Source organism: Rhincodon typus, chromosome 23 (assembly GCF_021869965.1).
Source record: "Rhincodon typus isolate 14 chromosome 23, sRhiTyp1.1, whole genome shotgun sequence".
Lineage (NCBI taxonomy): Eukaryota > Metazoa > Chordata > Chondrichthyes > Orectolobiformes > Rhincodontidae > Rhincodon > Rhincodon typus.
Window position 1 is genome coordinate 41,135,229 of NC_063354.1, and position 15,587 is coordinate 41,150,815.

A 15,587-nucleotide genomic window follows, 5' to 3' on the forward strand; every position below is an offset into this window, starting at 1 on the left:
CCATGCTTACTCTCTGCTGACTAATCAATGCCAATATGCTACCCTATCCACCATGAGCTTTTGTTTTCCATAATAACTTTTAATGTGGCAGTTAATCCTCTTCTGCTCACATGCATCCAACCAATGATGTTTATTCTTCAAATAATGCACCATGCACTTTCACATAATTAGGGCATCATCCACGCACCTTGCCACAATTTCTTGGTAATATCCATTGAAATGGATTGTAGTATTTCTGTGGTAAGATACTATCTAACTTAACTGAATGCAAATCTTTTGATTCCGGACAACAATTAAGCTCTTAATACGAGTCCTGAGTATTACACGAGTTCCACTTATAACGTTCATCCTTCTGGGGGGCAGCATTACTAACTCTCTTGTGTCCTGAATAGTTTATACCAATTTTGCACAGGAAGAATGAAAACTTTGTGACTTGGTCAATATAATGTGTATTAGGCAATACTTGATGAAATGCATGTGTCCTGGGTTGAAAGGAGACGGGACCATTAAAATCTCATTGTTTGCAAAACGGTAACCTTCCTACATCTGAAAATACCCTGTTTATCACCAGGTCACCCCACATCAGTTGTTATAAATCCCTTCCAAAAAAGTGAAGCTGCCAAGGATATGTAGCTTGAGTGTCCAAATTATGGATGGGTTTGAACAGAATGTGTCAAGAGTTCTTGCACTTGCTCTAGTGAGAAACTGTTCATTCACATCACACTTATGATGTGCTGTTCCATCTCTCCAAAAGAGTTGCCCAGCTCTCCATTTTGTATAAAGCTATTTAAATAGTTCAACAGGGACTGAGAATAAAGAGGGAAAATACTGTCTGATATTGTTATGAAGCTTAGGTCAGCTTATCGTTGTGTATTTTTAGTTACCAGCAACAATAAATCAATCGTTGTATAAAGTATTTACCTGCCAAAGTATACATTGCATTTTTCAGTGAGCTTACGGATCTCAAGCAGGTTAAATCAGCAAGTATAACGTATAAGCACGAAGAAAATGAGTTCTTTGGGTTTTGTGAACTGGATTGTTATGGGTTGCATGTGCTTTTTAGAATTGACATTGGAAGAATAGGAAGTCTTTTCAAACCAACAGATTACGCTGTAATGGCATAAGGCAACAGAGCATTTTTCTAAAATATAATCTATGGCTGTAGACTATAGACTGTATGGCTAAAGTTGCAGCCTTTTTTTTACCTTCATGCTCAAGGTAGTATTTTAATTTAGAGATAAGAAAAATATTGTTGATCTGTCAACAGCTTTTTAAACTTGTCCTGTAGAGTCCAGCATTACTACTTATAGGCCAATGTGATTACAATGAGAATTTTGAGAAATGAACTTGGTGTTTGTTGCCAACCCAGTAGTGAAAATAAAGACAAAACAGCAAACTGCACTATACAGGTACAATTAAATAAAATCAGTGATAACTGGACAAAATGTGTATGTCATAATTGATGCTAAGTTGTGATTCATTTAAATTTCAATAAATTTTCGTGGATTCCAGTGAAAGTTTTATCATAGTGAGTGGATAAGTTTAGTTCTCTGAGATGTAGTTTGTAGGAAACCATGAGGTTATAATGATATATAGTTGCGGATGTGGAGCTCAGCCTTTGATTTGAAAATGTAGTGCTGAGTTCAGTTCCAGTAAAGTTCAGCCATTTGGCTTGGATTCTGTAACCACATTTCCCTGGTGAACTTTCAGCATACTACCCTCTGTGGAAAAGATTTCCTCTTGTCTTTATGTGCAGTGACATAAACAAATGTGGGGAAATTCCCAGTGAAATCATAAATGGATTGCATTTGTTTACCCCACAGGCCCCCTTTCTCTGTCCAGAATTACATTTGTAAAAATTGATTTCAGAATTAAAATGAACAGACCTCGTTTAGTTGAAATTCAACTATTTTTCTTATTGCACAATCCTGGAACTGTTCCCAAGAAAACCTATGCTGCATCCCTGTTTAACTTTACCAAAAATATGCTTTTTCACATTGGTGTGTGAATGAGGTCATATTGAAATCGATCCTATTAAAAATGCATGCACATTGGGCTAAATGTTCTCTTTTCAGATATCTTTGACACATTCTGTTTCTGCAGCTGGGGTGATTTTGTTTTGTGAAGTGTAGGTATTCTGGGGGGAGAAAACACTTCTTCCTTCGTTCGTTCGTTCATCCGTCTTGATTCTGCATTTGTTAATTACAATGCCAAACCTGAAAGCAGTCAACAATTCTGGAAGTGTAACAAGTGGGTCCATCCTGTTTGGTCTATGCATGGATCTTGATACCAGTAACTTGAGAAGGGCAAAGAGAAAATGAACAAAAGTCTTGTGGATGTGGGAAATGTGTATGACCACAAATGTTTCTTAAAACTGACTATATTTGCAGTGGTTCCATTGGGGGTGGACCATACTGATGGTGTTGCTGAATTTATATTGATCTTGTTCAGTGAATATCAGAGCATGCTTTTATTTTCAGCAGTAGCGCATAAGCTGGGAAAATTCTGCAATTTGAAGAGTACCTTTAATCTCAGCTTTCAAGGGCATTGTAAAGGTGTTTGGAGATTTCTGATCTCCCTTTAGACCTGACACCAAGTAGGATGAGTGCATTGTCACTTGTCCCACTTCAACCTGTTCTTTTCTGGGGCTTGAAAACTGAAATTCCCTGCCTGTATTGTCATCCTTTTCTGTACAGTCTAAGATTTTCCAAACCCAACTCGGCATGGTGGCTCAGTGGCTAGCACTGCTGCCTCGCAGCGTCAGGGATCCAGGTTCAGTTCCAGCCTCAGGCGACTGTCTGTGTGGAGTATGCACCTTCTCCCTGTGTCTGCGTGGGTTTTCTCCTGGTACTCCGGTTTCCTCCCACAGTCTAAAAACGTGGATTGGCTATGCTAAATTGCTCATAGTGTCTAGGCTGGGAAATGCAGGGATAGGATAAGGGGTGGGTCAGGGTGGGATGCTCTTCTGAGGGTCGGTGTGGAATCGGTGGGCCAAATGGCCTGCTTCCATGCTGTAATGATTCTATGACTTTACCTTTTCTACTGTTTCTCAGTCATGCATATTTTCCATGCTGTGGTGACAAAGCTACATTTGGTTGCAGAAATTGTATGATATTTTCACCAAAAAAATGATTGGTGCAATACTAACGTTTTAAGACTTCAATGGCTTGGTCAAGAAACTTTGAATCCGCAATTCTTCAACTTCTGCGTATATTTAAGACCTCATTCCACTTGCACAAGTAGGGAGGAATCTACAAGGGCACTTATTGTACTTCATGATATAAATTGCAGCCTCCTGCTGGGATCAGGCTGATTATTTACTGTTTCTTTTGTCTTTTTGATGTTTTCACTTGTATTTTTGTGCTTGTAGTTTTGAGCTTAATTTTTTTTTTAAACAAGCTATTGAAGCGATGAAGAATGCACACCGCCTGGAACTTGATCGTGAACTGGAAAGAATAAGAAAATCACAAAGCAGTAATGTAAATGCAGATCTTGATGAAATATACAAACAGCACGAGTAAGTACAAGATAAGTTGTGTTGGCTGGGTCAGCTCTATGTTAGATCTTGACTGCGCTTTTGAGAGTCCTGACCTCAAATAATTATTACCTGACACCAAGTTTAGCAGTATTTCTGTTCTACTCCTGCGTTGTGAAGTATAAAGCAGTACCTAAAAATAGAAAGAATGCTAATTTGATTTGCTGCACGTGATATCAAGAAGCAATTGGATACTGCAAAGGCTGTAGACCCTGACAACATTGTGGCAGTAGTACTGAAGAATTTGTCACACCCCCAGCCACGCTGTTCCAGTACAGTTACAACACTGGCATCTACTCAACAATGTGGACAATTGCCCAGGTATGTCACACATGCTCAAAGCAGGACAAATCCAACCTGGCCAATTGCCACCCTGTTAGTTTACTCTCAGTCATCAGTACAGTAATGGAAAGTGTCAAAAACAATGCTATGAAGCAATAACCTGCTCACTGCCGCCCAGTTTGGAGCAGCCAGCTAGCTTCTGAGTCCTAGCAAATCTGGAATCAGTTGGAATTGTGGGCAAACTTTCTGCTGATTGGCATCATACCCAGCGCACAGGATGATGGTTGTGGTTATTGGAGGTCAGTCATCTCAGCTCTAGGACATCTCTGCAGGAACTCCTCAGGGTAGTGTTCTAAGCCCAACCATCTTCAGCTACTTCGTCACAACCTTCCCTCAATCATGACATCAGAAATGGGGATGTTTACTAATGATTGATTGCATAATATTCAGAACCATTTGTGACTCTCTTTAATCCATCTTTAAAAGCAGCAAGATCTAGACAAGTTCATGGCTGTAATCTCATTTGAAGTTGACTTCAGTTCTCCACCTTACAAGCATGTGTTTAAACTTGTGCTCATTTCATGAGTTTGAGCACGGGATCAAACTGTTGTGGATTGTGTTGCCTAGAAGTGTGAAATTATAAGACACAGCCACATGTGGCAAACAGTGTATAGTGACCAACAGCAAAACCTAAGATTACTGCCAAAATCCAATATCATTCAGAGAGTACCAGAAGACTTGAATGATGATCTTATCAGTATCTAAAGATTCATCATCTGACAGCAGCATAAACATGGCTACCCGTTATGACACAGCAGCAATGTAAATGAAATGCTCATGAACTTTGATATGCTCAGCAGCCAAGTTATAGAGTAGAATTGTTCAAAAACAATTCTAGTAAAAATATGAGAAGCCCAGATTCATAGTGGTACTAGCCTCCATTGCCTATAGACCCTCACCAACTTTTACAGATGCACCACAGAAAGCATTCTATCTGGATGCATAATGGCTTGGTACAGCAACTGCTCTGCCCAGGACCGTAAGAAACTACAGAAAATTGAGTGCACGGCCCAGACCTTCTCGGAAGCCAGTGTCCTGTCCATGGACTTGTTTACACTTTTCGTTGTCACAGAAAGGCTGCCAACATCATCAAAGGCCCCTCCCACCCTGATGATACTCTCTTCCAACCTCTTCTGTGAAAGTCAAAAATCACATGACACCAGGCTATAGTCCAACAGGTTTATTTGAAATCACAAGCTTTCAGAGTATAGCCCCTTCGTTAGGGATTATAACCTGGTGTTGTGTGATTTTTGACTTTGACCACCCCAGTTCAACACTGGCACCTCTACATCATGGCTACCAACATAACCTCTTCTGTCAGGCAGAAGATGCAGAAGCTTGAACACACACCAACAGGTGCAAGAGCAGCTACTTCCCTGCTGTTGTAAGACTGCTAACTTCAAATCTAATGTTGACCTTGCTTTTGTGCACTTCCTGTGTGGTTGTAACCTTGGATGCCTTACTCTAAGCACCCTATGATCTGTATACCTTATTTGTTATGATCTGCCAGAACTGCACGCAAAGCAAAATTTTTCAGTGTACTCAGGTACATGTGACAACAATAAATCAACGATAAATTAGAGCCTATGATAGTCGTAAAATGTGAAACCAGACTAAAAAGAGTTCCCTGTAGGCATTACTGTATGTGTCTTTGACACCAAGGAGATGAATGAGGATAGAGTGAAGGTGTGTGGATCAATAATGTGTGGAATGGTGTCCGCTGCCCTATATAAGAAATGATACCTAAATTGCATTTATACCAGGGGTCTAACATCCCTAGTTATACCTTTTTGATATGCACTTCGACAAGCCACTTGGCATGCTCAAGCCAAATGGAATAGGTGCCTGATGACTGATGGGGGAAAAAATCTTCCATAGACAGTGGAGATGTGTATTCTGCTCCACTTGATATTTTGAGCAAATAGTTTTATTTATTTAAGAAATCACATGAAAGTATTTGTGTGTTTTTGTCATAAAACTTAACACACTATCACAAGGGATAGGACATAGGCTAGTGTTCTGCAGCCCACTGATGTTCTACTTCTCACCCTGTTATAATCGAAAGCCGCTGATTCTCACCAACATTGTCATAAGGAGGACTGGACAGAGGCCAAATGATTATCACCGGGGAGTAAGGGCATGAGTTGTCCTAGGTAGTTTGCAATTTCACCAATCTCAATGTCAGAAAGAAGCAGCAAGCCTTCCATCTTTTGGTTAGTGATAATTTGCTTTTCAATCTCGAAGTGTAAAAAAAAACACCTTTTTTATTTCTAGCAGAATTATTAACAAAAGCTTACATTTCTGTTTTTAATGCTGAAAATTGACCTTAGACACTTTACAAAAGTGAAGTTGTACACACACACTCATTTTTGTAACAGGTTGACCAACTAATGTAAGAGGAAGGTGCTGATTTTTTTTTTCCCATAGAGTACAAACAAACTCTTGTCTGAATTGATTTTCAATGTGCTTCCTGATATATGTAGTTGATTCTCAGACTAGGGTCCTGAATCTAAATAAAGAAAACTACAATGCTGTGAGGCCCAAGCTGGCTATGATAAATTGGGGAATGTTACTTAATGTGACAATAGTGGATAGGCAATGGCAGACATTTAAAGAGTGCAAGGGTGAACTGCAACAATTGTTTATACCTGTCTAGTACAAAAACAAAATGGCAATGGTGGCACAATTATGGCTACTGAGGGAAATTCGGGATAGTATTAGATCCTGAGAAGGGCGTACAAATTAGCTAAAAATTAGCAGCAGACCTGAGGATTAAGAATTTAGAATTCAGCAAAGGGGTCAAAGGGATTTATTAAGAAAGGGAAAATGGAATGAGTGTGAGCTTGCAAGAAACTTACAAAACTTTGAAACCTTCTATAGATATTTGAAGAGAAAATGATTAGTGAAGGCAAATATAGATCTCATACAGTCAGAAACAGGAAGTTATAAGGGAAACAAAATGAATACTTTAGTTCTACTTTGACAAAGGAGGACACCAGTAATGTCCTAAAAATGTTGGAGAACGCGTGGTTTGGAGAGGGAGAAAAACTGAAGGAAATCGGTATTAGTGGGGAAATGGATAGGATTAAAGGCTGATAAATCACCAAAGCCGGTTAACCTACATCCCAGAGTACTTAAGGAAGTGGCCATTGGTGGTCATCTTTCAAGATTCAATAGACTCTGGAACAGTTTCTGTGAACTGAAGGGTATGAAGAGAAATTTAATTGGTTAGTACTATATTCACTGGAGTTTCAAAGAATGCAGGGGGCTTTCATAGAAACCTTGAAAATTAAAACAGGACTAGACCGAGTAAATGCAGGAGCATGTTCCTGATGACCAGGAAGATTAAAACCAGGGAGCACAATTTAAGAATGTGGGTAGGCTATTTAGGATTAAGCTGAGGAGATATTTCTTCACTTGGAGAGGGGTGAATCTGTTGAATTCTCTGCCGCAGAGAATGATTGATTCCAAAACATTGAATGCTTTCAAGAAGGAGCAATTTATAGTTCTGAGGGCTAAAGGGATAAGAAGAAAATGGGAATAGAATACTGAGTTGGATAATCAGCCACCACCATATTTAATGATGAATAGCGTCTAAGGGCCAAATAGTCTACTCCTCCTACCTTCTTTGTTTCTATGTTTGCAATATTGGTCATGAATAATTGGTTAAAAATTGAAAATGTTTAATCTAGCAGTATTCAGGAAATAAACTATTGTAAAATTGTTTAACAGTGAGGAGCTGGCATCATTGCAACGAGAAATTGAGGTTTTGTCAGAACAGTATTCCCAGAAGTGTTTGGAAAACGCACACTTGGCTCAGGCTTTGGAAGCAGAGCGACAGGCATTACGACAATGCCAGCGTGAAAACCAGGAACTCAATGCACACAACCAGGTATGATGTGCCTTCTCCGTGACAGTTGAAATGCCATTAAATCGCCACAATAAATAAAAGACTTACAATGTTTAAATAAAAATAGTGTGAACTGATTTTTATTGACAAAGGGGAAAAAAGCATTCAAATTCTGGTTTGAAAAATGCATACTTGGGAACATAGAAAACTGTATCAATTTTGGATGTAATATCTCACTGCTCAGTACCCTGATCAGGTCCACGTATAAAAACTAATCCATTTCCCAAAGCACTCACTTGTGGAGGAAGTGGGAGCAAAGATCAAAACCTGTTCTTCTTTCCATGTTCCAGTACGAGGCCCCTTGACATTCCTTTTACAAGGCTGTCTGTGATAAATCATAGTCAGCTGCGCAACACTGTTCATGTAAACCTCTGAGTGAGAATCTGGGTACCTGTTTATCGCTTTAGTCTCTTCTTTTTCCACAATCAGGTTTATCCATAACTATTCCATTTTTCAAATCTCTTTCCTAAATTACCTCTAAGCAGTCCTTTGTTGTGGCCTTACGAGTACTTGGTCAACCATCAATACGCAGTGGAACTTTGGGTTGTTTTGCAATTGGATCCGCCACAAAGCAAAACGGAGCTATTTCATGGATCCTTAATTTGCCACTGCAGTTGGTTGAATCAGTTAGATTGTTCGATAATATGCAATTTGACTTGACATTTTTTTCGGTCTGCCTTCTCTCTCGACTGTTCAGATGTACCTCTTCTTGAGTTTTATTTTTCTAAGTGTAGTTTAGTGTTTATTTGCCTTTTGTTTTACTGGATTTATTATTTCTAATAGGAGCTAAATAATCGTCTGGCTACGGAAATAACCCGGCTGAGAACAATGATGACAGGTGACAGTGGAGGAGATTTAACTGGCCTATCACAAGGCAAAGAAGTATATGAATTAGAGGTAAGCTGTACATTTGTAGAACAAAACTCCGTGAACAAAGGTGTCAAGGTATTAAGGTTATCCATGCATAAGTTTGTTCCTGATTCGAGATATGATTGTGCAAGATTTTGTCACTGAGTAACCACTGTTTAAGGATCTGATTAGTTTTGGTCTTCAGAATTACTTGGTGCCAGTTTTCTAGAGAATGGATAGAATCATAAAAAGGAACTATGAATCATAACTGGGAATGCAGGAAAGAAAAAGGGAAAATGTCAGCATTTGCAAAAGTTGAAGAGATCAGCTAAACTCTGCAATGGTAGTAGGAACTGCAGATGCTGGAGAATCTGAGGTAACAAGGTGTAGAGCTGGATGAACACAGCAGGCCAAGCAGCAGAAAACTTTTCTGAAGAAGGGTCTAGGCCCAAAACGTAAGCTTTCCTGCTCCTCTGATGCTGCTTGGCCTGCTGTGTTCATCCAGCTCTACACCTTGTTATCTTAAACTCTGCAATGTTAGTTTTTCACAGCTGTAGGAAACCTAGATATATTTACACACACAAATGTATGTGGGAAATGTCAGACTTTTTTTTCTTTCTCTTAAAACTCCTCCCAAAAGGTTTGAATACAGAAAAGGAAAATCAGAAAGCACTCTAGCAGTCTAATATAAAGCAATCAAAAATGATCCATTCAGTCTACAGGAAAGCAATTTTTAAAACTATCCAAAAGTGATTTAAAAATAGGATTGCAATCAGATCTTGTACTGATGTGTACAGTTTTCCATAATATATTGAACAAGGTACCTGCTGTTCTACTTCATTTTCCAGCATGAAATTGTGTTGAGACTATTACTGTTTTTTCTTTACTTATTTTTGGTTTGGAACTCCAAGTTGCAGTTGAAAATTGAACTTTAAACAGCAGCTTGCTTTAAAAGAGAGAACAAACAAACTGGTGTTTGCATAGGGGAACTGGCGTAGAATGATAATTATAGGTTAGTTTTTGTTCTAAGAACACTGCAGATGTTTTGTCACAAGGATGTGAAATGTTCATGGACAGGTGGGGGTTAAATGTAATTGCTGATGTTTTATCCTGAAATGTAAACTGTTGAAAATTTAAGAATGTAACCAAAAAGTAGTAAAGCAGTTAAGACTCAAGTGGGTGGTGACTAGAGTGATGGTTAAACAAAATCTATCAATAAAGGTAGATATGACACCATGATAAATGAAGGGTAGCTGAGAGTTTCCTGAAAGGTGAGGATAATTCAGGTGGATATTTGGTATCACATCTACTAATTGAAGCACAAAAACAAATCCTGAATTAAATAAATTAGCAGTCAGTTTGTATTGAGGTAGAAGCTACAGGAGTTCCGGAGCGCTATTCCCTTAAGAGTGCTGATAAGAAAGTGGAAACCTCCTCATAGACCTGCCAATGAAGAATGGACGGTTGTTTATCAGATAGTGGTATTGCCCAGCTATTGTAGGGAGATATTGTGAGTAGCACATGACATTCCCATGACAGGGTATGGAATCGGAAAGACTCTGACGTTCATAAACAGGTATTTTACCTGACCACAATTGCATAAAAATGTTGAACATGCTATACTTCTCAAGTTGTAGGTAAACCTCGACAATTAATTAAGCAGCAGCCCTGATTTCCATACCAGTTTTTGAGCAATCATTCAGTCATGTACTAGTGGATGATGTCAGACCATTACTAAAACAAAAGCTGGAAACGAATATATCCTTTCCAATTATGGATATGACTACTTGATTTCCAGAGGCTATTCCCTTAAGGACGATCAGAGCCAAGGTGGTAGTGAAAAATCTAATACAGTTTTTGAGTTAATTAGTAAGGCGACATCTTAGTGATACTCCTGATTGTAAGAAACAGTATCAATTATGTCATGTGAACATGTTAAAACAGTACTATCACAGAGAAGACAATAAAAGTACAGGTGTGCCAAGTAATAAGTATAGTAGGGGAGGATGGAAGATAAAAGAATGACGTCAAAAGAAAAGTGGACAGTTCCCAAAGTGAACTTCCTTCTAATAGATTAACAAATTCGGAGTTATTAAGAGGGTGTTGACACCATTTTCACATCTAGAGAAGGGTCAACAGGAAGATTGCTCCAGAGATAAAGAAGTTCGGAAAGATGCACTTGAGTGTACCACATCAGCCAAACATGAAGTTGATGTAGGTGGTTCAGACATCAAACAAAACCCATACCGGTTAAACTCAGAGAAGCAGGCTCATATAACAAAAGAAATGCATGATGGAGAATCAATTGACCGAACCAAACCAGAGTAATTGGATTCCTCGAGTAATATTGGTTTTTATGCCAGTAAATTGAGCAGATTGTGTGGAATGTAGGACAGTGAATGCAATCACGAAGACTGATTGGGTATAGGGTTTCAGACTAGAAGATTGCATTAATTTGTTAAAATTGACAGGTATCATTGACAAGAAGAGGTAAAGAAATGTCCACTTTTGTCAAACCCAATGGATTGCCTTAATGTGGGGTTCTGCCATTTGAATGTAAGGGGACCCCAGCCATATTTCAATGATTAATGAACGAAGTTATAGCCAAAGTACCTAATTGTGGAGTTCACTTGAATGATATTGTGGTGTACAGTACAACATGAAACGAACATGTAGAACAGTTAGGCAATGTGTTTAGACAATTACAGTGGGCAAGGCTGGTGTTCAATCTTGCATAAAGGTGAACTTGCAAAAGCAAAAGTGACATATTTGAGACATACATTGCAGGACAAGACATGTTTCACACAAATCAACAAAACAAAGCACTTTGTCTTTCCTACCTCTAAAACGAAATGAGATATAATAAGAGTTTTGGGAATATGCTGATTTTATCAGAATGTTGTACCTAATTTTTACAATAGGCAGCACAGTGGCTCAGTGGTTAGCACTGCTGCCTCTCAGTGCCAGGGACCCGGGTTCGATTCCACCCTTGGACGACTGTCTGTGTGGACTTTGCACATTCTCCCCATGTCTGTGTGGGTTTCCTCTGGGTGCTCCGGTTTCCTCCCACAGTCCAAAGATGTGCAGGCTAGGTGGATTGGCCATGCTAAATTGCCCATAGTATTCAGGGATGAGTAGATTAGGCAGGTTGTAGGGTGATGGGTTCTGGCTGGAGTGCTTGTTGGGCCGAAGGGCCTGTTTCCACACTATAGGGATTCTATGATAGCCATACACCTTAATCAACTTGTTATGAAAACAAAGGTGTCACAGTCAATAGAATGCCAAGCAGCCTTTGAAAAGCTGAAAGCAAACTTAACATTAAAATAAACCTGTGTTAGCTGCAGCTAAATATGACAAATGTTTAAACCAACAAAAGACACTAGCAATTAGGAATTGGAGCAGTTCTCTTGCAGGATGACAAGGTTGGAATGGAGAAGCTGTAGAATCGACATCAGAAAAGGCATTCCAGTCTCAAAAGGAGGCGTTGGAAGTATTGACAGCTCTTCAACATTTTGAAGTTTGTTTGATATTGTGTAAGACAATATTGCTGATCATAATCTGTTAATTTTCATTGAGAAACTCTAAGATTGTTCCAATAGAGTTTGTTAAGACAGTGTAAGACAGTGTTGTGATCAGAGGATTGGATTTAAGTCATAGATCTTAATACCTTGTTCAGTTTTGCTCCTGTAAAGTTTACAGTATTAAACATAAACTGTTAATTTCTGTTGAAGTTATACATTTGGTGCCTGATATTTGTTGTTCTTAAAGTCTGGCTATGAACAATTAGGCCATTTTGAAGGTCATTGAATATGTTAATTTCACAATGTTCTGAATCCAGCGACTGCAAGACTTATACAATATAGCTTGCTAACCCCTGTGTTGTAGCAATTTGATTTATGAACATTGTTAAAATATACAACATTTACTACAGTTATTTGTGTCCTCGCTAGGTATTGCTGCGGGTTAAAGAATCGGAAATACAGTACTTAAAACAGGAAATCAATTCCTTGAAAGATGAACTGCAGACTGCGCAACGTGTAAGTACTCACTATACAAAGTGCCTGATTTTAGCTTTTCTGTTTCATTTCAGAGTTCTATTTAGATTATTTTGCCATCTCTTTATTTTCCTCCTCTACTGAAGGCAACAATTCCATTTGGGATACCAGCAGCCCACTATATCTCCACTGACCAAGACTGGCCAACTCAGCACAGATAAGAAATAGAATCTGAAATTGTTGGTCTGAATGCCCCATGATCAAACCAGGCAATGCGTAGTTCATCTAAACCGTTAGGAAAATTGTTATTGTTCACTTAACGCCTTTATATTTGCATTATAAATACTAATTGATACAAATCTCTTGAAGGAGCAAAAAGTGAAATATTGTATGTTTATTACACTGATTAATCTGGTTGCTATTCTAAGAACTCACTGGAACCCAAGGTTTGTTTTCCAAACAATGTGCACAGTAACACAAAGATAATATCAGGGAGTTTCAGCTAATGTGTAAGAGTTAGCTTACAAACAACTTGTGTTACATCAGTATAACAGTGCCCACAAAAATGGCTACAGAATTTCTCCCACCATCTAAAAATTGAATTATTAATTTGGTACAAGAATCAAGAATAACAGAGGTTTTGGTATTGCTAAAGTCAGCTTCTTGGTTGACATGAGAATCCTACTGTTTTATTGCTGCTCCTCCCGAGAATTCCATATTTACTGAAGCTGATTGTAAAAGCCAAATGCTGTTCTGCTTCTGTTTCATTCACTTCTGCCTCTGCCGGCTCTCGTTCCCTGTCATGTACATGTAACCTGGGCACCTCCCATTGCTGGATGGCAAATTGTCTCAGGTCTGTATCCCTTATTCTGATCCTGCTGTTTATTCTAGTTCGCGTTCTACATGTAAAGCACTATAATCTCATGGTGTTAATTGTCTTTCCATGCATGTACCAGTTTTTAAAGCTAAAAATAGCTGCTGATACAACAAACTGAAGAGAGCTGGATGTAGTAGGGCTTGGACTTAGAATGGAAAGTAGCCTCTTACTGAACTCTTATTGTTTAGTGCCATCTAGTGTCACTACCTAAAACAATATCAGTGAATATTAAAGCAACAGTGTAAATTAAATGCACACATCTGAGAATCATACCATAATTACAGCACAGAACTAGACAGGTTGGCGCATCATGTGCATAGCAGCTTTGCATTTATTCTTGAAAATCCCAGCAATAATCAGTTTTTGAAGTTTTTAACAACTTAACTGTGTGTTGGATCCATTCTCGTCACTGTCAACTGAAGAAATATGGGTGTTTGTCGAACCCTAAATTTGACATCAATTTAAACAAAAAATTACCTTCCTTCATCAGTGATGGGAGTAATCTGATATTTATCCAGAAGTATTTCAAATCCATGGTACAAGCTAAATATATTTTCCAACAAATGAGGTTTAATTATTGCTGTGCAATGGGAATGGGTTGATGATAAAAAGTGCAGGAAGTTGGATCAGTGATGCATTTGGTATTTGAGGAGTATGGGCTTCTCCTTGTTTTCAAAATCTTCCTGGAGCAGGAGGAAAATAGAGAAGCATGAGCAGTTTTCCTTGGTCAAGTCAAAGGTGATCGCAGATGTCTAGACTAATGGTATACATTAGAGTATGAAATGGGAACTGTGGTGACTAGTGACCATTAGTAATTTGGAGGTGACATGCCAAAGGCAAGGCCAAGTGATGAGCAGCCTGGAAGTCGTTACCTTCAAAGATTGTGACAATTGCGTTCTGTTATCCAAGGTGTAATCTGTTTGTACTCTGCACATTTGTTTCTTCAGGATAAGAAATATGCTACAGACAAGTATAAGGACATATACACAGAGCTAAGTATCGTAAAAGCTAAATCAGAGCGCGATGTAAACAGATTAAAAGAGCAGCTGCAGCTGGCACAGGAAGCATTGGGAGAGCAGCCGATGGATGAAACCGAGCACAGCAGATACGGTACAGCAAATGGAAATTAAAAATAACTAGTATAATATGACTGGTTTTACACAGAATATGCTTTTGATATGGGGAATAACAGTCTCTTTGGTATTTGTTGATATTGTGGGTGACTGAGGTATTTAACCGTCACAAAAAATGGTTTGGACCAGACCAGTGGATTCATTTGAGCAATCACTGGAACGGGAAAATAAGTTTTTGTTATTCTGAAAAGATGAAATCTTGCAGGCTGAAGAGTTTCTTCTGGATCTATTATATGGTCTGGACTATGCATTAGGCATAACTTCATTTTAATCAAGCTTTCTCAGATTCCAGCTGATTTCACATCTTCCAATTTGTTTTAAGAGTGCGAACCAGGAAGGGTCTAGATTTTGTCCCATTCGTACTGACAGAAAAGAAGTTTGAGTTGAGTGTGGGGCTGAATAGTTTAGGTCAGCAGACCAGAGTGCTGAAGAAGAGGAAGTGCTTCACTTAGTCTCTTCTGTTATCTAAGGATCTCTGCTGGCAAGGGCAGGGTGTACCTCCTAAACAAATACCCTGTTAACACACAAGCCTGCACTTACACATGAGTGGGTTGCCAGACCAAATTAAGCCTTATTCTAACATACATCAGTACCTTCAAGAAAAGAGGCAAACAAGCAGAAATTATCAGGTAAGGGGAGTTTAGTTACGAATTTGTTATTACAGCTAGTTAGAATGAAATTAATGTAACTTGATGAAATGATATACATGGGAGTACTATATTTAAAATACTATTGCTGTTTCTACACTAGCTCCTGCATAGATGTACACTGCTAAGAAAGAAGATTTAATTTTTCTTAAAATGTTCTAGAGTGCTTCACTACTAAGGCAATGATTGTCAATCTTAATGCCTTAAAGCGTTCAAGAGGGCATTGGAGGATTATTTGGATAAGAATGATTTGTAGGAGTAGGAGTAGGAGTAGGAGTAGGAGTAGGAGTAGGAGTAGG

The 15,587-nt window shown here is 38.7% G+C and overlaps 1 protein-coding gene across 4 annotated transcripts in view; it reads left to right on the forward strand.

Moving 5' to 3' along the window:
- LOC109915688 (COP1-interactive protein 1-like) overlaps positions 1 to 15,587 on the forward strand; it is a 343,206-nt gene that overhangs the window by 315,313 nt on the left and 12,306 nt on the right. For all 4 annotated transcript variants that reach the window (XM_048610817.1, XM_048610815.1, XM_048610818.1 and 1 more), the window contains 5 exons: positions 3,400 to 3,517; positions 7,610 to 7,769; positions 8,571 to 8,684; positions 12,587 to 12,673; positions 14,456 to 14,618. In XM_048610817.1, coding sequence (XP_048466774.1) covers positions 3,400 to 3,517; positions 7,610 to 7,769; positions 8,571 to 8,684; positions 12,587 to 12,673; positions 14,456 to 14,618 — 642 coding nt within the window. The remainder of the gene's footprint in view (positions 1 to 3,399; positions 3,518 to 7,609; positions 7,770 to 8,570; positions 8,685 to 12,586; positions 12,674 to 14,455; positions 14,619 to 15,587) is intronic.